Source organism: Musca vetustissima, unplaced genomic scaffold (assembly GCF_032173495.1).
Source record: "Musca vetustissima isolate MV318-11 ecotype Yass unplaced genomic scaffold, APGP_CSIRO_Mvet_v1 utg9857, whole genome shotgun sequence".
NCBI lineage: Eukaryota > Metazoa > Arthropoda > Insecta > Diptera > Muscidae > Musca > Musca vetustissima.
The window spans coordinates 1-23,615 of record NW_026880465.1 but is presented as its reverse complement, the minus strand read 5'-3'; the positions used below and the strand labels follow the sequence as shown (position 1 = coordinate 23,615).

Genomic DNA, 23,615 nt, shown 5'->3' with positions numbered 1-23,615 from the left:
AGCACATTAATACCTGTTCGATTTGAATAAAATTGCAAGTCAACGACATTAAGATTAAAAAAAACGAAAAAAAATCTTGTGCGGGATTTTTTCTTACCCGACCCTAGACAAATTCTGATAACTTGTAAACAGAAAAATCCAACTTTTTTGCATTACTCACTTATATTCTAACTCACTGGTTCGGAATCTCACAGTTTACCGGCAAACATTCAACGCACAACATTGATGAGATTCGTTAAATTCACGGTCAAAGTTATGAATCGTGTAAAACTAGTTTATTGTGTTAATTTTGTTGTTGTTATTGCATTGATAATACATTCTGTAAAAACCCGTAAGTGACAAAGAACGCATTGTGTGCATGTGTGTGTGTATGCAAAGAAATTGTGTGAAATTAATTAAGAAATTAAATCTTTGTATTTTTTTGTTTCAGAGGAATTATGTCGCATGCCGAATAATTCACAGGGTCATTGTGTACCCTTCAATCAGTGTAGTTTAATTAAAAGACTACACGAGAGATATCAGGGAAATGTACCGCAGCATATCTATCCGTATATACAGCAATTGAGATGTTCGCGAGACAATGAAGCTGTGGTGAGTAGCACATAGAGGGAATGAAATATCCACGATAACTGTACCGCAGGACTAAAGCAAGTTGTATGATATTGAAAATGACTTTCTGTTCAGCCTGTTTTTAGTCGAAATAAGTAGTCAAAACTAAAGAAATAAGAACGAATAACCAAAAGTGTATCAAGTGAATTGAGAAATCTCCGGTGAACCAAATTCTGTGACAATTTAGACTTGTCCTTCTGTTGTTGAAATCATGAAAATGTTCATAATGTTTAAAGGAGGGGAAATGTTTCGCAAATACATTGCTACTACTCCAAGGATATTTACTATTGAAAATGATATCTATCCGTCGATGTTTTGGTATAGCCTTCATATAACGATACCCTCAATTTTCGGTATTTGGACACGTTTTTCCCTTTTTCCAAAATACCGAATAATGGGCGCTGCCTTTATATAGAGAATACTCGGAATTTGGACAAATATTGATAATTTTTGGTAGTGAACTTTCCTACTCAACGAAAAGCCAAAATATAAAATGGACCAATATTGATATTTTTGGTAGGAAGATGTATTAATCGATGATAAATCAAAATACCTAATTACATACACTTAAAGGGAAAAACGTGTCCAAACTGGCCATAATATCTAAATTTGGGAGGTTTTGTTATATGGGGGACCAATATTGGGATTTTTTAATAAAAACATGTCTTATCCAATTAGACCCCAAATTTAAAATATTAATACCAATTTTTTCCACCGAGTTGGAAAAAAATTTTCTTACCAAAAATTACCAATATCAGTTTACGTTTTGGTGTAGGCCCTATATACGGGTTCGACCCATTTTCGGTATTTTGAATACTTTTACAGTATTTTTCTTTCGATGTAAATGAAATTTGATATAAAGGGTTGTTCTGAAATTTATTTAAGCAGAAAATTATCAAAATCGACCCATGTTTTACTATAGCGCCAAAATCAGAGTAAAGCCCAATGGTCAGTATTTGGAAGGTTTTAACAGCATTTTTCCATGTAGTGACTGTAATTTGGCATTCCGTGAGGAAAAATGTCTATATAGGTCCAAAATTTCATATAACCCCTCACATAGAGTTCCCGTTCCATTTTTATACCCTTCACCACACTGTGGTACAGGGTATTATGTCTTTGTGCATATGTTTGTAACAGGCAAAAGGAAACGAGATAGACACATGGTTCCTTTTGAGAATATGCATAGAATCACTTTCTAAGTCGATTTATGTCCGTCCGTCCGTCCGTCTGTCTGTCTGTCCATGTTAAATTGTAAACAAAGTACAGGTCGCATTTATGATCCGAATTGGATGAAATTTGGCATAGGTCACTTATTCGGCCCAAGGACGAACCCTATTGAAATTGGGAAAAATCGGTTCAGATTTAGATATAGCTCCCATATATATATTTAACCGATTTAATGTAAACGGTCCCTATATAACTTTCGATTTGCACGAAATTTGGTACAGCCTAATCAATTAGGTCCAGAATGATGTCTGCCAAGTTTCGTGAAAATCGGTCCAGATTTAGATATAGCTCCCATATATAGTTTCGTCCGATTTCATGTAAATGGTGCCCCAAAGACCCTATATATCTTTTGATTTGCACGAAATTTGGCATAACGTTTTGAATTAACCCTAGAGTGATGTCTGCCAAGTTTCGAGAAAATGGGTCCAGATTTCTATATAGCTCCTACATACAGTTTCGTCCGATTTCATATAAATGGTACACCAAAGTCGCTAAATATCTTTTGATTTGCACGAAATTTGGTATAACGTATTGAATTGAGCCTAGAGTGATGTCTGCCTTGTTTCGTGAAAATCGGTCCAGATTTTAATATAGCTCCCTTTTATTATAGATTGATTATAAGTAATTGACGCACCAAGGAACCAATAGGAACAAAACGTTCTGAAATTAGTATAACCTAACCAGTGACAAGTTTGTTTGAAATCGCTTAATATTTGGATAGAGCTTCGATATATAGTTTCGGCCGATTTCAAGTAAATTGGGCATCATGCTATTCATGTTAGTCAGATTGACATCAAATTTTGCACAACGTACAAAATTAAGCATAGAATTACGTAGTTGTGTTTTCTAGAAGTACAGACATAGCCCAATGGTTGACCTATTTATATTTGTTTGAAGTCGATTTACATACTTTATAGATAGATCTAGGTAGATTCACATATAGATAAATATCACATATTTTATTTCATCCAATTTCATGCTAGTAGTCTTGTTTAATATACCCATAGTGGTGAAGGGTATCATATAGTCGGCCCCGTCCGACTTTACTGCTTTCCTTACTGGTTTCGGTATATTGAAGTTCTAACCTCAGTTTTTCAACCTAAGTGTCTGTAATTTGAACGATTATTTAATGACTTTTTAGTAGTTGTTTATAAGTTTAAGTTTAATAACTCTGCTGAACAATTTCAAAGAGTGTTCAAAACAAATAAAGTTATTCGAATGGCGCTTAACATTTGTATGTTTTATTTTGGGCGCCATTCGAATAGTTTTGTTGGTACTAAAGACAATAAAATAAATATGTTTTAACCTTCATGTTATGCTTGTGTGTAACCTAGGACGTTGAAAGTAAACGTTCTTCAAATTAAATACCATTCAACTGCGACAAGGTTAAATGGTCCCTTCACTCATTTAGGATGGAGAGACTTCTGAACGAAAACTTTTTGGTTTTCCGAGTACCCGATGACGTAGGCAACGAAATGGATTATTCTGATTATTTTCATCGATTTCAAGTTCCTTAATCATATTGTTTAACAATAATGGACCCGATTTTTAAATATTGCGGATTTTAGTAATATGTTGATATACAAAAAGAGAAAACTAAAAGCTAAAAAATTGGCTAGGGCCTTCAACAAGTTTCTATATGGATTGTCCTGTCGTACAGGGAATTATGTCTTTGTATATATGTTTGTAACATGCAAAATGGAACGAGAAAAACCCATGGTTAACTTTTCGGATATGCATGGAATTCTCTCTAGATCGGTTTGCAAGCAAGAACTCGAATTTGTATTGAGTTCTAGATCACTAACTTATTTCAACATCTCTGCAATATTGCCACACCCCCCTTACATTCATTATTACAGTCACATTTGCGCAAATGGAATTTTGCATTATCGGAATAGCAAAATAGACCCATTCTTTTTAATAATTGTAATTTCCCATCTCTGCTACATCCCACAACATTTTTTTTTGTTTTGATAAATTAAATACGTCATATAAAAATTGCGGAACGAAATCTCGTTATAAATAAACCAAACAATAAAATATCGCTCGAATGATAAAAAGCTCTCAGTTGAATTTCATACATCCACTGATCGAAACGCTTTGATGGATTGTAACAAATATTTTATTTTACTGATATTTTGCATCATAGCTAAAGCTCGTAAGCATTCCAAAGCTAATTTACTCGGTTAATTTGATGGATAAGTGATACAAAAATATTTCTTGTTGTTTAGACGAGGAAGAAGAAGACGAACCATGTCGGACACCACTCAATGCACAGGGTTTATGTGTACCATATAAACAATGCTCCTTTCTATATGATTGGAACGCGAAATATAATGGAAATTTACCAAAGATATTACGACAATATATATATCAAGCAAAATGTTCTCAGGATAATGACAAGATTGTAAGTATGTGAAAGAAACTGATTTTGATGCTATATATAGTGATACGACCTAATGTTATTGCGGAAATGCAGATGATATAGGGATATATGTATCAGAAATATATTTTTTGTTTCCTTAACTGCGCCGCGGTACTGACAATTGGATGAAAAACAAATCAATTTAAAGTGCTTTAAATTAATACTAGTAAAAAAACTTCATTATTTTCGGCCTCCTCATTCAAAATTCCATAAATCGGTTGTGACTTTTTGTATGGGGACTATGCTAATGTATAGTTCATAATCTAAAAAAAAATAATGTTCCAAATTGCAGGCACTCTGGTCGGAAATCTGGCATTGAATAAATTTGATACGTTGTGAAAAATTTCGTGTCAATCGGACAAACAATGCATCATTTACCTAAAATCAAACGAAAATATATGGGAGCTATATCTAAATCTGAACCGATTTCAATGAAACTTGCCAGAGATTAATTTTTATTATTTTCAGTACATTTTACAAAATTGTGTGTCAATCGACAAACTTTGTGTCCACAATTTACCTAAAATCAGACGAAAATATATATGGGAGCTTCATCTAAATCTGAATCGATTTTCACGAAACTTAACACACATCATTATAGACTCAATTCAGTGCGCTACGTCAAATTTCGTGCAAATCGAAAGAAATAAAGGCACTTTAGTGTACCTTTTACATTAAATCGGACAAAAGTATATATGGGAGCTATATCTCAATCTGAACCAATCACGAAACTGAACTCACGTCATTCTAGACTCAATTCTGTACGCTACGCCGAATTTCGTGCAAATCGAAGGATATATTAGACGAATAGGACGAAAATATATATGGAGGCTATATCTAAATTTGAACCGATTTTTCCATTCTAAACTCAATTCAGCATGATATGCCAAATTTCGTGCAATTCGAAAGATATATAGGGACTTTGCTGCACCATTTACAGTAAATCGGTCATATGACATCTATATCTGAATCTGAACCGATTTTCCCAATTTCGACAGGGTTCGTCGTTGGGTTAAAAAATAAACTGTGCCAAATTTCATCCAATTCGGATTATAAATGCGATCTGTACTTTATTTACAATTTAACATGGACAGACAGAATGACATGTATAAATCGACTCAGAAAGTGATTCTATGCGTATTCTCAAAAGGAACCTTGTGTCTCTCCTGAGTCTATTCCTTTTGCCTGTTACAAACATATGCACAAAGACATAATAACCCGTACCACAGTATGGTGAAGGGTATAAATATTCGAAGATTGATTGATTGCGTGTGGGGCTGTATAAAATGTTGAACCAAACGAAAATAATTTTGAAAATTTGGCGGAACTTTTTGTCGGGTGCTGTATCAAAACATGGGCCTATATAAACACTTGTTCTCAAAAAATGTGTCGCGAGTTGATGCCAAAAGCTTTGTATTCCTGCCATTTGCTGCCAGACCCACTTTGGTAGACTCCTTCTCAATTCAATCGTATTGAAGCGCTACAAAATTTATAAAATATATAATATTTGTGAGTATCGTTATATGAGGGCTATACCAAAGTAATAATACGTGCTCGATCATCGGACATTGCTAGATCGACATCTGGTCATTAATATGTGTGAATTTTATGGGATCTCTGCAATAGGATTGATATATTTAATACACGATTTATTCATTCAATTCATCTAATCGCAATTTTATTTTAGGTACGACTCTGTTGCGAACACGATACAATTCTTAGGTCAACAACGGAACAATCGTCGGTTACGGGAAATAATTTATATTTAAATCCAACGGAAGATTTTCACAGACAATTGAATGCAGCAGGTATGTCAGGAACACCTGATTTTTTAGAATATCATATCTTAAATTAGTTCATATTCTTCTATTAAGGTTTTGATATACTAAATGGACTGCGTTGTGGGACGGATAATGGAAATCGCATTGCCGGTGGTAATGCAACAATGTTGGCCGAATTTCCATGGATGGCATTAATAAAATATCGTGGTCCATCTGGTGATCAATTCCGTTGCGGTGGTTCATTGATAACCCATCGTTATATTCTGACGGCGGCACATTGTGTCAATACCCTGGATCCAGTGTAAGTATGGGTGAATACATAATTCGTGATCATGTGGGAATCAGGTTAATTATGGTTATATTTATCACAATAATATTATTCATTGTTGTAATGAAAATGGATAACATCGTTTCACATTTTAATGGATGACTTCTATGGCGCCCAATACTTTGGCAAGTTTAAAATTTGGTAATTTAGGATTTTATATAGTTTCTACCTATATAAAATCCCAAATTACCTAGCAGGTCTTATTTATTTTCTAAATTAAAAAAAAATTAAATGCTAAAAAAAATTCTGGGAACTTCAAAATACACAAATAAATATATTGAATTTTTTCTGCGTATAAGTCGAATTTCAGCTTCTCAATGAGTTCGAGACCTCACTGAATTTCTTTAATATATTCAAATTCATATGTGCAACATCCAATATTATGCATTTTTTTAGGGTTTTGACTAGATATTAGAACCAAATAGTCTGCAATTTGAAATGTCCAATATGGGGTACTTCAGCATATTGTTTTCAATATATGTTTAAAGCTTTTTGCGGGTTATACATGCTCAAAAGTATAAGTTTGTATGTTTTTTTTAATACTAAAATAAATACATATGTATAAACCACATTAAAATTCCATGTGATACAGTATTTAATTAAAATATTGTAATATGTCGTATTTTCCATTTGTGGCAAAGCAAAGCTCACATTAAAAATTTAGAACTTGGAGCAATAAACAAAGACGTATTAGTCAAATGCGTGTGCATACATACACATAAGAAATAACTGATAATTTGGGGGTTTCCCTATCACCTAAAACCTCACCCGACAAAAATGCAAAACAATTCAGGTATTTGAAATGTATTTTGGGAATTCCATTCTTAAAAATACTTATCAAACCACAATCAAATACATGTTTATATTTTTGGGTGTTTTGCAAATTTGTTTCTGAATTTTGCGTCATCATTGAACACACCTTTTTATTCTCTTTCTTAGCAAATACATATGCGATGGTGGATTAATAATTTACAGAAACACAATTTGTATACCAAATTTCCTTATGGTATTGGTGATGTATAACACTGCACCACCCGATTTGAAGTCCTTGACGAGTACATGAAATCACCAAAGGAAATCACGGTGTACTGAATTGAGTCTAGAATGATGTGTGTAAAATTTCTTGAAAATCGTTTCAGATTTGGATATAGATCCCATATATATTTTGGACCGATTTAAGATAAATGGTTCACCAAAGTCCCTATATATCTTTCGATTTGCTCGATATTTGGCATAGTGTACTGAATTGAGTCTAGAATGATGTGTGTAAAATTTCTTGAAAATCGATTCGGATTTGGATGTAGATCCCATATATATTTTCGCCCGATATAATGTAAATGATATACCAAAGTCCCTATATATCTTTCGATTTGCACGAAATTTGGCATAACATACTGGATTGAGTCTAGAATGATGTGTGTAAAATTTCTTGAAAATCGGTTCAGATTTAGATATAGCTCTCATATATATATGTTCGCCCGATTTTAAGTAAGATCCAAAATATGGCCATAAGGAATAAAACCTGCAGAAATTAGTATAACCTAATCTGTGACAAGTTTTGTTGAAATCGGTTCATATTTGGATATAGTTTTTTTATATCCAATTTAAATAAAGGGTGCACCAAACTCCTTATGTTTGTAATATTGACATAAAATATTGCACATCGTACAAAATTGAGCATTTTGATATTTTTGACCCATTGTAACATACGAAAGACATGTTTATGGATTGATCTAAGTCTGTTCACATATTTTATTTCATCAAATTTCATGTTAATGGCACTTCTGTTAGCGAAATCAATAATCATAGTTCATACCAGAGCCAGATGTGAGACTCTTATTCTCTCAAACTCTCCAAGAGCTGCCTCATCTGCTTGCGCAAATACCCATGCTTCAGATCCATACAATAGCACGGGTAGTATCAACGTCTTGTAGAGTATGGTTGGGTCTACTTGGACTTCAGCTTAGTCTTCTCACCATTTACTGCTAGTTACACTTTGGCAGACTCCTTCTCAATTCGTTCGAAGTTCTATATCGACAAACTGTCGCCTTGTCTAATTCCTCTTTCGGTATTGAAGGGCTCCGATAGGTCCGTTCCGACTTTAACTGCTTACCTTGTGCCAGTAAAATTTATCCTGCATATTTGGTATTTGGCCCAGTATGAAAATCTGATCTATAGTGGAATTTTGATGGAGGGTATAAAAAGTTCGGCCCGGCCAACATTAAGAGGTTTCAGAGAAAAATAAACCATCGGCATATAATGTCTCGTATCATTTGAAATAGTTTCTGAACCCTAGACCCATGTTTAGTTATATTCAATACCCATCTCATAGTGAAAAAATTGTCAGTAGTGTATCATGATTTAAATCAACTCTTGACATTTTGTGAACCAAAAAAATTTAATTAAGCTAAATCTTAATCGGTATACATATTACTGTGGGTTATAATAAAAATTTTAGGATATCACAGGCTTTTGAACATTCCTTTCCGTTTTTATTTCTCTATTTCAGAATTGGTGTTCGTCTAGGCGAACATGACATATCAACAGTACAGGATTGCATGAAGACGGGACCAAAGATAAAATGTAATCCACCGGTGGAAGATTTTGGCATTGAAAATATTGTAACGCATCCTGAGTATAACAAACGGAAACATGTCAATGATATTGCTCTAATCAAGCTGGATCGTAATGTTGAATTTAAAAGTGAGTAGAAATAGTTATCAAATATATTATTCTCAAGTAAATATTTTTGTTATTTTTTTGTATTTTTAAATTATAACTTATTTATGTTATACATGTTTGTCATTTTATTTTCCACAGAACACATTGAACCAATTTGTCTGCCCATTAATGTGAATGTTGTTCAGACACGACCAGAGGATCATTTTCTAATTGCCGGTTGGGGTTTTACCGAAAGAGGTATGTAACAACGATATATATTTGTAAGAAATATTAATAATATATATATATATATATATTTTTTTTTTGCAATTTCATTTTTCAACAGGCAGTACATCAAACATTCTACTTAAAGCCCAAGTCACCCAATTACCCGTCTCGACGTGCAGCGTTAAATATTCAATTGAATTGAGTGAAACGCGTCATTTGTGTGCCGGTGACGACGTAATTGGCAGTGACACTTGCAGCGGTGACAGCGGTGGTCCATTGATACAATTCGGTCCATATAAAGATAAAAAGCGTTTTATACAATACGGCGTGGTGGCATCGGGACGTAATGCTTGTATATTGAATCAAAATTTGCCGGGTGTCTATACGAATGTTAGCAATTTTATGCCATGGATAACACATCATATTGTGCGCTGAAAAAAAAAAACATTTACATTTCAACAAATAAAGATTATACGAAAACACAATCACATTAATTACAAAATTTTGTAAATTTTTTATAGTACAACAATATAACGTTGTTGTTATTGTTGAACTGTGATTTTGTTGGGCTGTAGGTCAATTGAAAAATCGTTAGTTTTGTTTTTTTCTTTTTGTTTATTTTATTTTCCAATATTAAGACTGTCTTCGGCAGTCATCTTCAGGGAAATAAGCATTGAGAAAAGCAACCGATTTTTATCACCGTCTATGCTAAACAATGAAGATTCGACATAGTGAATGATTCTAACTACAATAATAGTCTAAAGAGAATACTGAGCTGGAAATTATTAATGTCCTCTCTCATATTACATCGACTCGGAATTAGCTACCATTTTAAAGAGAACATAATTATTAAAGCAAACAGGTTACGTTAATTTAATTCTCTAACATTAATGAGTCGGAGTTACAAATCACGTGTTTCCGTAAAGGACAGCACAGGATAATACAAAAATTAACTTGTGTGTGTATAATACAGTTAATATATGCGCATATGTTTAACCATACTAAAGCAATTAAATGTTGTATTGGCCATTGACTACATGCACTAGTAATATACCATTAGTTACGTCCCTAACTTATTAGTTAAAACGAATAGAAGTAAAACAGACGTTAAGTTCGACCTGGACGAAATTTTTATACCAATCGTTCGGAAACTTCATAAATGGCGCGCTCTTTTGTGGCACATTTTTGGAGGAAGATTTGACACCCAATGAGAACCAACCCGGCTAAAAAACGTGCCAAAAATACCGAATAATGGTACCTAACTATCACTTTTTTTTGGATGTATTGATAGCTTTTGTAATGCCACTAGCTGCTCTTTGTCAAAAGATAACATCTAAAATGAATTCTCAACCACCACCAACTAAATGCGAAAAAAATAAAATCGGATTATATAGGGCTACATCAAAGCCGAGTCCAGAAGAATAATCCCTTTTTTAGACACGAAACTTTGCAATGGCTATTGACTTGACATTAAAAAAAAATTAAAGCCTTGGATTTTTTAAAAAAAATTTTATAGCCTCATGACAGACTATAAGGCGTGGATTTTTTAAACAATTTTTATAGCCTCATGGCAGACTATAAGGCGTGAATTTTTTTAAACAATTTTTAAAAACAATTTTTATAGCCTCATGGCAGATTATAAGGCGTGGATTTTTTAAACAATTTTATAAGCCTCATGGCAGACTATAAGGCATGGATTTTTTTAAACAATTTTATAAGCCTCATGGCAGACTATAAGGCGTGGATTCTTTAAACAATTTTATAAGCCTCATGGCAGACTATAAGGCGTGGATTTTTTAAACAATTTTATAAGCCTCATGGCAGACTATAAGGCGTGGATTTTTTAAACAATTTTTATGGCCTCATGGCAGACTATAAGGCGTGAATTTTTTTAAGCAATCTTTATAGCCTCATGGCAGACTATAAGGCGTGGATTTTTTAAATAATTTTTATAGCCTCATGGCAGACTATAAGGCGTGGATTTTTTAAATAATTTTTATAGCCTCATGGCAGACTATAAGGCGTGGATTTTTTAACAGTTTGTATAGCCTCATTGCAGAATCTAAGCCTTGGATTTTTAATCTATTTGTATAGCCTCATTGCAGAATCTAAGACGTGGATTTTTTAAACAATTTTTATAGTCGGTTCTAAGGCGTGCATTTTTAAACAAGCGCCAAGTTTTATTCAAATCCCTTCAGATTTAGATATAGCTCCCATATATACTTTTGTGAAATTTCATGTTATCATGTACAGTAGTACCATTCACTAGTGGCTACTTTGGTATTTCCCTTAATTGTTGTCCTTATTATCTTGCGCTTCCTGACCTAATAATATTTTCATTGTTGTGGTAAGCGATTGGTTCGTTGACATTTATTTTGGTGTTGGTTATTAATTGAAAACAAAACAAAAATTTTGGCTACCAAAACAGTTATGGAAATTCCATTAACTAGTTGCCAACAACGAACGCTGCCGGAAGATGAACTGGAAGGAAAAACTGAAAATTATACCGAAAATGTGAGAGAGAAAAATATATAAAGAATCGAAATATTAAATAATCAAAAAATTTCAGGATTTTCTATTTAACATTTGTGGGCATTGCAATGCCATTGTATTTAAATATCAGCACGGGTTTATATAATAATTTCCAAACCACCAAGATATCATTTAATTTGGATACTTTGTTGTAAGTAAAGAAATAAATTTCAGCAATTAAATTCGTGATTTTATAAAATGTTCCTTTTCTCCATGGAAGTTTAAATTGGAATACCTCCTTTCCGGCCGTGACTGTATGTGAGTTGTATAATGGTGAAAAGTTATGGGATCTGAGTGAACAGTATTTTGGTGTCGATCATGATTTGCTACTGGACGATGTGGTTGGTGAAATTGTGTACTTTCAAGGTAGCTGTACCTCGTGTGACGCATGTGAAAGTCAAAATATAACATGTCCACGAAATTTTACGCAATTATTGTCGATGGTAAGTAAATTTTAAGTTTATGTTGATGAGCGGTCTATGTTTTGGTATAGCCCCCATATTACAACCCTTCCCCATTTTCTGTGCAACCAAAGTGACTGTAATTTAGCTTTTGTGAAAGGATACAAATATATTGTCCGAAAATGGCATTGTTACAACTCCTAGACAGTTTGGTATCGAAAATTGTTCAAAGTTTTGGAATTGTAGCCGTAAAATTCCGGATTCTTTAAGGGTGAAAAACACCATTCCATTTGAATTATTCTCCATATCAAATTAGGCATCAATTTAGGCATTTTGAAGGTTTAAACCGCATTTTCTAATAGAACTGGCTATAATTTGACATACCAGATTACTTGAGGGTAAAAATAAAATCTTCGAAAAAAATTGTCGATATAGGTCATGTTTTGAGTAATGTTTATATGTAAAGGTATCGCAGGATTTACGATATTTTTAAGGTTTATTCCGATTTTTTCAACAAAGTGGCAATAATTTTGCATGTTCGGATTTTTTACTCGTTGTAATTAAATTTGGCACGGCTCATTTAATTGGTCTAAGGACGAAATTGGTGAAAATCAGTACAGATTATAGCTCCCACATATATAAAATCATCCGATTTCAGGTGAGGTTTGGCTCACACCTTAATTAATGTACAGAATTAATTAACTTGCCAGACTCCTTCTCAATTTGTTCAAAGGTGGCGGTTACGCTCACAATGTTCGACCCATTATATCGATGCCATAGGGGTTGGCGAGTAACATGTGCTGTTTGGTGTACAGGGTGTCTTTCCAGTTCACCTTAGCCCCTGGTATGACCTTTTCCACCAGGATAGTAAAAAGGTCACACGACAAACTGTCACCTTGTCTGAATCCTGGTTTGGTATTGAAAAGCTTCGAGAGGTACTTTCCGACTTTAACTGCTGGCATTGTGCCAGTTAAAGTCATCCTGCATAGGCTATTAATTTAGCAGGAATGCCGAACCCTGTCTTGGCTTTAAACACCTCTGAGCGGATAGGATTGTCGAATGCGGCTTTATAGTCGACGAATAGGTCAATGTGACGATATGATTTTCGTGTGTCTTTTCGTGTGTACCTGTTGTTTTTACAGCTTTTCGACGTCGAGTTTCCGTGTTGTGTTAGATCTCACCTTTGCTGCTACATTAAGACGAGTGCAAACCTTGGTTGCTACAAGGTAATGGTACGAATCGATATTCGCTCCTCGGATCGATCGAAAGTCACTGGATGAATGCCTTCCGTCTATCACAACATGATTAATTTGTTTTCTCCTTGTTTGATCAGGAGAAATCCATGTGGCCTTGTATATACCGAGATGATTGAATCTGGTGCTGCTAAACATGTTTTTTTTTGCTGCCGCGAAGTCAATCAAACTCATGCCGTTGTCGGATGTTTATTATTATATTTCCTCTTTTTATTTTTGCATTAAAATCTCCAAGGATTTTAATGCAGAAGTCATATTCTGTTTTTAGGCGTTTATTAAATATGACTTTGGTCTGCTCATCTTTGTCTTTCGTGGGAACATGGGCGCAAGTAAGGCTGACGCTCATCTACTGGAGTGAATCTGTAGACGAGGTATTTTATTCTTCTGTTAACCATAAATCCGCAGCCAAATGTATGTCTTGTTTCATGACAGCTATAATACAGTGCGTAATCGTCTGGTTTACTTACGCCTGTCCCTTTCCATCGCATTTCCTGTACGGCAACAATATCGGTTTTGTAATTCATAGCTCACTGAATTCAGTCTAGACTTAATTTTCCAAATCCTTTCCTTACTGGTTTCAATTTCAATTATACATTCCCAATTTTCATTTAGTTTCGCAGCAATTGTACGGAATTGATTGGTAATTGCAAATACAACAACAATTTTATTGAGTGCTGTGACCATTTCCAACCACTGCGAACTGAATATGGACTCTGTTTCGCCTTTAATTCCAATCAAGCAAAGTAAGTTTTTTCAACTTAAACCATACAATCCTATTCATTTTTATCACTTTTTTTGTATATTCCAGCAAAATTTCCGAAATCCAATATATTAATAATCGTGAAGTGAGTGCCGGCTTCCTAACCTTCGAAGTAACAGCCGATATACAATTATTTCTACACTCACCCTTTGAAATACCATTTCTCACAGCTGAAGGTATGATCCGCGAAACGGTGCTCTTGGGTTTGAATAAAGAAATTATTATCACTGCCATGGAAGTCTACAATCATCCCAGTTTGGATAGTATTGATATGGAAGAACGGAAGTGTCGTTTCTTTACTGAGCTCACTGAATTGGGACGGCATCTGGAACTCTATAGTTTTTATAGTTTCTCGACATGTGTGGTGGAATGTGCATTTTCGATACATTTGAAATTCTGCAATTGCAGTAATCATTTTTTGGCCAAGGAAGGTAAACCGCAATGAAGTTTTAAAATTACATTTTTTTATTATATCAATTTAACATTGTCTTTATTTCAGGATCACCCCACTATCATATGTGTGACTATGAGGGACTTATGTGTCTAACCGATTTTTATTATGATATATTGGAAGAACGTCGCCAGTGTGATTGCCTCAGTCCTTGTGATGAACCAGAATATAATATTATATTTAATTCAGAAGGGTATAATGTGCAGCATTTCAAATTTATTATTTAATCAATTTTTTTAATATTTCGTATTTCTTTAGAAGTGGCAAGAGAAAAAAGGATATGACCAAAATTCGTATTGCTTTGGCGGAATTACCAACCATGCGCTATGTGCGAAAAGTTTCGAAAACTAATTTGGATTTGTTAAGTAAGTTTCTTCATAATTAAATACATGACTGGAGGACAATAGCTACTGAAAGTGTAGGAGAGGTGTCATTATATAGATGATATATTAGTAGGACAAATATACATATATTAATATACCGCATAATTCGATTGAAAAATATGCCCGAAATTCCAACAGTTGGGCTTTTCCTAAACCCGAATATATATAACCCGAATATATATAACACATTTTCCAACTCGACCTGCCTGAATAGAAAATACACATCTACTACTAGTTCAATTCGTTTAGTGCCTAGAGTCAGACGAAGCGTCTATATCGACTGAGAATAAAATTTTTTCAATCAGCCTTATTCTGGATATTTGCTAGGGAGATATCTCGCATGTAAAAAAAATTCGCTTTCACATTCTCGCCTTATTCTGAATGAATAGGGAGATGCAAAAAATGCGAGATGCGGATTCGAGTTTTCGAAAATGGTGGTTGAAAAAAAGATTCGTGTTGCCATATCGTAAATTAAGTTGCAATGTGTGTGGCCATATTGTAATTTAAGTTGCAATGTGTGTTGCCCCATTGCAATTTAATTGTGTAACATTTTTCAATATATTATTTATGGATTTTTGTTATTAAAAATTGTTAATTTTTATTGTTATTTAAACTATATAGCAATACAAATGTGAAATATCAAGAATCCGCTGTATAAATGCTTTGTAATTAAAAGAAAATAAATTAAAGTTTGAAAATATGGCAACCTACAATATGGCATGTGAAACAGCTGTTCATTGTTTTGATCAAATTTGTTGCAACAACTACAATAGATTACAAATAAAAGAACATTTTTTTATGATGGAAAAAACACAACGAATAATAGGAAGGAATCTGCGATTTAATTAATTGATTCACAGTTTATTATTTCACTACATAATTGTGTGCCTTTTTATTTAATTCCGATATTTTATCTCCCCAAATTCTTAAAATCATAACATAGATTTTTTTCTTTTTTAAAAAAAAATTTTTTTTGTTCTTTCATAATTATTATTTAAATTTTTCACTGTTAAGCGGCTCATCAGGCAAATTTGGGTTTTTAAAATTTTTTCTTGAGAGACAGATCCTCACCCAAAATGTCTGTATTTCGTCTCCAAAAATCAAACTCGACTTAAATATGCCTTATTACCTTCATACATTTCTTGGCAATACTTGGTTCAGCATGCATCGTTATCAATGGGATTTCCAATGGCATTTTATTGGTTGTTTTCCAGTTAAAAATTTGCTTACTATCATTTATAATATTCTAAATCGTCATAGAATAAGTATTGTGTAAATATTTTTCATAAAAATAGTTATTACTTATGTTTTTGTAGTCAACTCACTTTAAATTTATTAGCGAAAAATTTCGCACAAAATTTCATCTCATTCTCCTACTCCCTGTAATTCAGAATACCTAATTTTTCCCCAAAGCGGATTTTTTCGCTTTCGAACTTCATTCAGAATAAGGCGAAAGCGAGAATGCGAAAAAATTCACAGGAAAATGTAGTTCAGAATAAGGCGAACGGAAAGAGCGAGTAAATTCACATGGAATTGACATCCAGAATAAGGCTGAATATATATATATATATATATATATATATAACGCTCTCCCTAGGACACTGAGTTGCTTGTTAGGGGTATCCTTTTACAGTCGATTTATATTCCATTTCTGGAATATAATCGACTGACCAGATTTTACATATTTTAATACACATTCATAATATTACATGTTTGTATTTATTTAATTAGAACTCAATCTGTGTTCTGTAAAATCTGGTCTGATTTTATTTAATACATGTTTTCTAATTATACATTTTGTTTCTATTCTTTTCAGTTTCCCTTGGGGGATTGGCTGGTCTATTTTTCAACGTTTCACTAATACGCATTGTCGAAGTGATATTTCTCTTGTGGGAATACAGATGGAGAGTAATTTTTAATTATTTTAAATAACATTTAAGTTAATGAGTATGGACAACATTATATTTGTGTATATTAAATTCTAGTTAATATATATTTGATGTTGTTTTAGTATTAGTATATTAGTACAATTTATAATAAATATAAAACTTAATCATAAAAATAAATATTCTGTTAGTAACTTTTCTAAATAAAGTAAACAATTATAATGAATCTGGATGGAAATTCCTAACGGAACACGTAAATCCTATACCAAGTCCAAAGATGGGATTTATAGGTCCACTCCTTCGGGTACCTCTCCCACAGAGAATTTCAAATTTCACAAATCCAATATTAAGCGAACGATTCGACGCAAAACTCTGCACATAATTGTATTTTTACCAACTCTATATCAAGTTCGAAGATAGGACCCATCGGTCCATTCCATCTTATCACGATGGGTCAACATTTTAAAATTTTTTTAATCTAATAACAGACGTATGAAATGTGGTAATAGGTATATTGCAAATAAAATACTAGATATACATATGTAATCGTTTGGTAGTAAAAAATACAAAAGCAAAAATATACAATATGTGTGTATAACTATCACCTACATTACAACATAAAATGCAGATTCAAACATTTACATTAATTAAACCATTTAATTTTATTATCTTTTCAATATCATTAATGGCATTCAACAATGCTTTGAGCTATTGGACATACATATATAATCATATTTTACAATTTTCTTTAACAACCTTGACTTTTCTTCCAAATAAAATTTCAATTCACTCTATAACAATCTCTCTAAATTGGAAACTTAAAACTTAATAAAAATGTATTAATGATTAATAGATAAAGTCACTTGAGGAAATTTAAGTGGTCTAGCTGATGTTTTTGTCGTTGCTGCTGCTGCTGTCGTTTTACATAAATGCGCTGCATCATTACCCTGCATTTCATTCATCATATCGTGCTGCTTCAATGCCACGATTGCATCTGGACTTTTATTCTTAACTTATACTAATTTTCTCTGCTTGCAGTATGGGAGCGGCATATGATGGTGCTGATGCTGCAGGTCCCGTCGCTGATATGCCACCCTGTTGTTGTTGTGGCGTTACAAACTGTAGGAAAGTTTCAATGTACGAGGGCAAATAGAAATAACTAGAAAATATCACCAAAGATAGAATAACAGCAACAAAACCGTCTAGAATGGAAGGGGAAAAATAGGGGGGTGAGTTATTGTAAACAATTTTATTTATTTTTGCATACTTATCAGTTTCTTTTCCCATGGCTCAAACATATAGATATTGGTCACCAGTTCATATTGCAGGTACAGGTTTATCAATGACTTCTTCAAAAATTGCAACATTCTGTTTTGGCTGTTGAGTTGAGTGACGTTCTTTGCTCTTTTGCTGCGCCTTCAGCTGAACTAATCGACCTATTCTAAAAACGTTTCGCATGCTACGAATAGAGGGAAAGAGAGAGAATTGCTGATAAAAACAAAATCGAAACAAAAATTGAAGACATCTCTGTTGTTTACGAATGTGAATGTAAACTATGACGACGTGACACCTGTGTTTAGAGGTAGAATTCACGGCACAATAAACAGCTGACTTTTCGATTAAGTGTCAAAGTGCGTAGCATGGCACAAGAAATAGGTAGTCCCTTTAGCGCATCTGTTGTCTTGATTAACTGTCAAAGTGTGTAATTTCTACTTGAATTCGATGTGCAATGTTGCCAACCATGTGAAATATTATTAGGAAAATGTGACAGATGTTCGAGACAAAAACAAAGATTCTGTTCCCGAACTGCAAGAATCTACTAGTTTTTATTTTTTTTCGATATCGTAAAAAAAAAGAAAATTTGTTATCATAGTAAAAAGGAGTAGATTCTTGCAGTACCGGAACAGATCACTTATTGTTGCATCATGGTGTGTAGTTTCTTCTTGAGTTCGATGTGCAGTGTTGCCAACCATGAGAAATATTAGGTTTGTCTGGTTATTTTTCCAGTAACATTTACTCAGTAAGTTCTAGTTCAGAGAGCAAGCCGTTCTTACTCTCTTTTTTGCGATAATACTGAGAAATATTTAGTATGATTCAGCAAATTAACAGCTGATTCAAGAAAACAATTTTATTTGCGCCAAAATAAACAAAAAAAGGACGAAACAATTATTTGTATTGCATTTAATATTAAAAATAAAATGAACAATAAAAGAAATAATGATTTGGTATGTTCCTCGAGAACATTTAAGCTTCCTGCAAAATTTTTGCATAACTTTTGTGTTTGATCATAAAACAGCTGATACAAAAATGGCTGAGTTTGCAAAATCTTACTCCATAAAATTCTTGCAGTAAACTCCAGTAAGTTTGTTAAATGTTGTAAAGTCGGACGGGACCGACTATATGATACCATTCACCACTTTGGGTATATGTATTCAACAGATGAATCCTAATAGACGTCGCATTTTAAAAGGACCAGTAAAATGAAATTGGATCCATAAAAATGTCATTCTGCAACATTTACTAAATTTTTCATTTGGTCAGATATAGAAGCTATATCTTAATCTGAACCGATTTTCAGGAAACTTAACACACATCATTCTATATTAACACATCATTCTATATTCAAATTTCGTGCAAATCGAAAGATATATAGCGACTTTGGTACACCATTTACATTAAATCGTACGAAAATATATATGTGGAGATATATCTAAATCTGAACCGATTTTCAGGAAATTTAACACACATCATTCTATCATAAATCGGTCGAAAATATATATGGGAGCTATAACTATATCTGAACCGATTTTTTCAATAGGGTTCGTCCATGGGCCAAATAAGTGACCTATGCCAAATTTCATCCAAATCGGATCATAAATGCGACCTGTACTTTGTTCACAAAAATACATGGACGGACGGACAGACGGGCATGCGTAAGTCGACTCAGAAAGTGATTCTATGCATATTCTCAAAAGGAACCATGTGTCTATCTCGTTTCCTTTTGCCTGTTACAAACATATGCACAAAGACATAATACCCTGTACCACAGTGTGGTGAAGAGTATAAAAATGTCAACTAAAATTTGCCGATAAGATTCGATTCAAGATTTGTTAATAAGGTCACCCAGCTAACGAAAGTCAGCTGTTTTCTCTCAAATCTAATGTCAACAAATGTGGCTTTTGTTTACGTTTTTATAATGGAAGTAAAATCACAATAATGGATTTTGACAGCAAACTTAAAAGGCAACTGATATCCAGCTGGTCTACCTGGACGACGTTGTTTGCTTCTTACACGAACTATTTAATGGAGCTTATACATAGTTTTCAACATTATGCAATAATAAACTTTAATAAAAACCTTTGTTTTTGTCTCAAACATCTTTCAAAATGTTCCTCATAAAATTTGTCATAGTTGGCAACATTGCACATCGTAATGCGTAATTTCTACTTGATCGAGTCATCCGCTGCGCTAAATGGATTATCCATGATGCAATAATAAGGTGATGTATCAAAACAAAAGCCATTGTTTTTGACTCGATTATCTCTCAAATTTTTCCTTATAATATTTCACATGGTTGGCAACATTGCACATCGAATTCAAGTAGATCAAGATCTATTAATGTCACCAAGGTAGCAATCAAAATCGGATAACAGCTGTTTTTTCTCAAGTCTAATGTCAAAAATTGCGACTTTGTTTACGTTTTCATAATGGAAGCCAATTCACAATAATGCATTTTGACAGCAAACTTGAGACGTATCGATTATCAGCTGGTCTCCCTGGGTGACCTTATTTATAGGCCATGAAGTAGATATTACGGACTTTGACAGCTGCTCTAAATGGACTACCTATTTATTGTGTGTCATGGGACTAACCAAGATCTATTAATAAGTCACCCAGCTAGCAAATGTCAGCTGTTAATTCTCAAGTCTAATGTCAAAACTTTGGACTTTGTTTACATTTTCACAATGCAAATCAATTTACAATAATTTTCTCCCAGGGTGTCCTTATTAATGGACCTTGGAACTATCTATTTATTGTGCCATTGTTTTCAACTTGAATCCCACGTGCAATGTTGCCAACCATTATTTGAATTTGGCGTAAATGTGTTAAAAAATAAATATTAAAAATAGAATTAGTAAGTTCGCGAATATTTAAATTTTCATCCACATTAATTCCCAAAAAGAAAAAAACCAAAAAAAAAAACACATTTCATATATAAAACATATTTTTTATTACTGACAAAATAAATAGCAGGACATTAAAAAATTAGTATCAGCAAACATTTCTTAATTACACATATGAAAACTTAAAAACATAACTAAAACTAAAAAATTGCAATTTATTAGCACATTAAAAAAAACGATTACAAGGCGATTTAATTATTTAGCTTATATTGATAGAAAAAATTAACAAAAATTAGAATATTTTAAAAATCTTTTACATGTATATACTATTTGAGATTTTTTTCCACTAATTAAAAATAATTATTGTGTGTCACATAATATCTAAAATGCCTTTACTTATTTACATTTCGTATATATTTAGTTGTTAAGTTTTTCTCTTTTAATTATATTTAGTAAATGATACACACTTTAAGCGTTTCTTATAGTTGTAATTACTATACCATACTATTATTAATTTTCTTTATTTTAATAATTTATATACATATTTTAAAAATCAATTATAAAATAATAATAATAGTTTTCTTAAATTATTTTTAATATCACACTGTGTAGGATTTTAAAAAGTTGGGATTTTGTTCAGTTATTTTTAATATTTTAAAATATTTATACTATAAGTAATATTATTTATTTGTTAACATAAGTATATTTTCGTTCGTTATTTTTTATGGAAATACCTTTTTTTATACAAAAATAATATAAAATGTTATATTTTATATAATTTGAAATAAATGGCTTAATCATAAAAATAATCCAATTATAATTATTACTGATGCCATCAGACCCGGGTAACACAATAATATTATAGTTTTATTTTTCAGTTCCGACTTTTATAAATGCACTTCGTTAGCGAGGATTTATTAAAAATTTTATTTTTTTAAAAATATTTGTAAATAATTTGTTTAGTGGCTTCAGTCAATAAACAATATTTATTGAAATATTTGAAATTGAATGATAACACAAAATGAAATTCTACTCAAAAATATATGAAAAAAGTGAAAGGACCTATAGATTCCATTTTCGACTTTATTAAATTTGTGGTAAAAAACCAAGGCCTATTGATATGAACATGCAGGGAGACCAGCTGGATATCAGCTGCCTTTCAAGTTTGCTGTCAAAACCCACTATTGTGAATTGACTTCCATTATGAAAACGTAAACAAAATGCAACTTTTTGACATTAGACTTGAGAAAAAACAGCTGTCTGGATGATTTCGCTAGCTGGATGACCCTTTTAACAGATTTTGGTTAAAACTATCACGATTTGTGAAGTTTGAATAATTGAGATTTAATTTTTTTTGAATCGATCTAATTCCGTCTTGAAAATTCAAACGTAATTACAATAACAAAACTGGATTGAAGGTTTTTAGATCTTAGAGTTTAACATGAGATAAGAAGTTTTTGAAATTTTGTGAATATCATGTTTGTATCAATCAAATTCGTTAAAAACTTTCTTCTTTAGAACACGTCTTGTTTTCTGTTCATATAAATTGAGATCAATGCAATTCAATACAGCTACAACTAATTTATATGTATGTATTTTAAGTAGTTTCGGAAATTATATTTTTATATATAGGTCTGCGAATTTGGATTTTTGGAAAATTTGAAAAATTTCAAATAAGTAAATTGTAATTAAAAAAAGAAATATTAACGTCATAATGATTTTAATTCTAAAAATGTTTGTATAGAAGTCTTATATGTATAAATTCGAACGTCATAGTATACACCATAACCACACCCAAAAAGCGGATGGGGACTATTATAGCACAATAAATAGTAGTCCATTTAGCGCAGCTGATGATTCGATTAAATGTCAATTTGCGTAGTTTCTACTTGACCAAGGCCTGTAAATAAGGACGTTCAGAGGGATCAGCTGACTCTCATGTTTGCTGTCAAAATCCATTATTGTATTGTGAATTATCTTGCATTATAAAAAAGTCCCAATTTTGGACATTAGACTTGAGAAAAACAGCTGTATTTTGCTTGCTGGGTGACCTTATTAATAGATCTCGTACATGAATTAGACATACCATGTTGCCAACCATGTGAAATATTATTGGAAAAAAATTGGCAGATGGTCTGGACCAGCAACGTACACAGGATTTCATTTCGGGGGGGCCCGGTAGTACAAAATGAAAAAATTCGCTGTTGCAAACATAGATTTACTGTGAAAAAAATTAATTTCGGGGGGGTCTGGACCATGATGCAATAATAAGGTGATGTATCACAACAACAACCTTTGTTTTTGCCTCGATTATCTGTCAATTTTTTTCCATATAATATTTCAAATGGTTGGCAACACTGCACATCGAATTCAAGTAGAAATTACCCACTTTGACAGTTAATCAAGACATCAGCTGAGCTAAATGGACTACCTATTCATTGTGCCATTGTCTGGACCATGATGCAATAATAAGGTGATGTATTAAAACAAAAGCCTTTCGACCATCTGTCAAATTTTTCCATAAATAAATAACCAAGTTAGCGAAGAGCTTCGGGATCGAGTTTGC

The 23,615-nt window shown here is 32.8% G+C and overlaps 2 protein-coding genes and 1 pseudogene across 2 annotated transcripts; 2 read left to right on the top strand and 1 right to left on the bottom strand.

The window, feature by feature from the left end:
• The first annotated feature begins 255 nt into the window (after nucleotides 1-255).
• LOC133326096 (serine protease grass-like) lies at nucleotides 256-9,694 on the top strand. Its single transcript, XM_061534768.1, has 7 exons — nucleotides 256-331; nucleotides 431-591; nucleotides 5,949-6,069; nucleotides 6,136-6,343; nucleotides 8,880-9,073; nucleotides 9,191-9,289; nucleotides 9,378-9,694. Exons 1-7 carry the CDS (start codon nucleotides 256-258, stop codon nucleotides 9,692-9,694), a joined length of 1,176 nt encoding a protein of 391 aa, XP_061390752.1.
• Nucleotides 9,695-11,836: 2,142 nt separating this feature from the next.
• LOC133326093 (sodium channel protein Nach-like) lies at nucleotides 11,837-17,056 on the top strand (annotated as a pseudogene).
• Nucleotides 17,057-17,931: 875 nt separating this feature from the next.
• On the bottom strand, nucleotides 17,932-18,292 carry LOC133326095 (serine palmitoyltransferase small subunit A-like). Its single transcript, XM_061534767.1, has 2 exons — nucleotides 18,193-18,292; nucleotides 17,932-18,127 (listed from the first exon to the last, which is right to left on the bottom strand). Exons 1-2 carry the CDS (start codon nucleotides 18,290-18,292, stop codon nucleotides 17,934-17,936), a joined length of 294 nt encoding a protein of 97 aa, XP_061390751.1. The 3' UTR covers nucleotides 17,932-17,933.
• Between the last annotated feature and the right edge of the window lie 5,323 nt (nucleotides 18,293-23,615).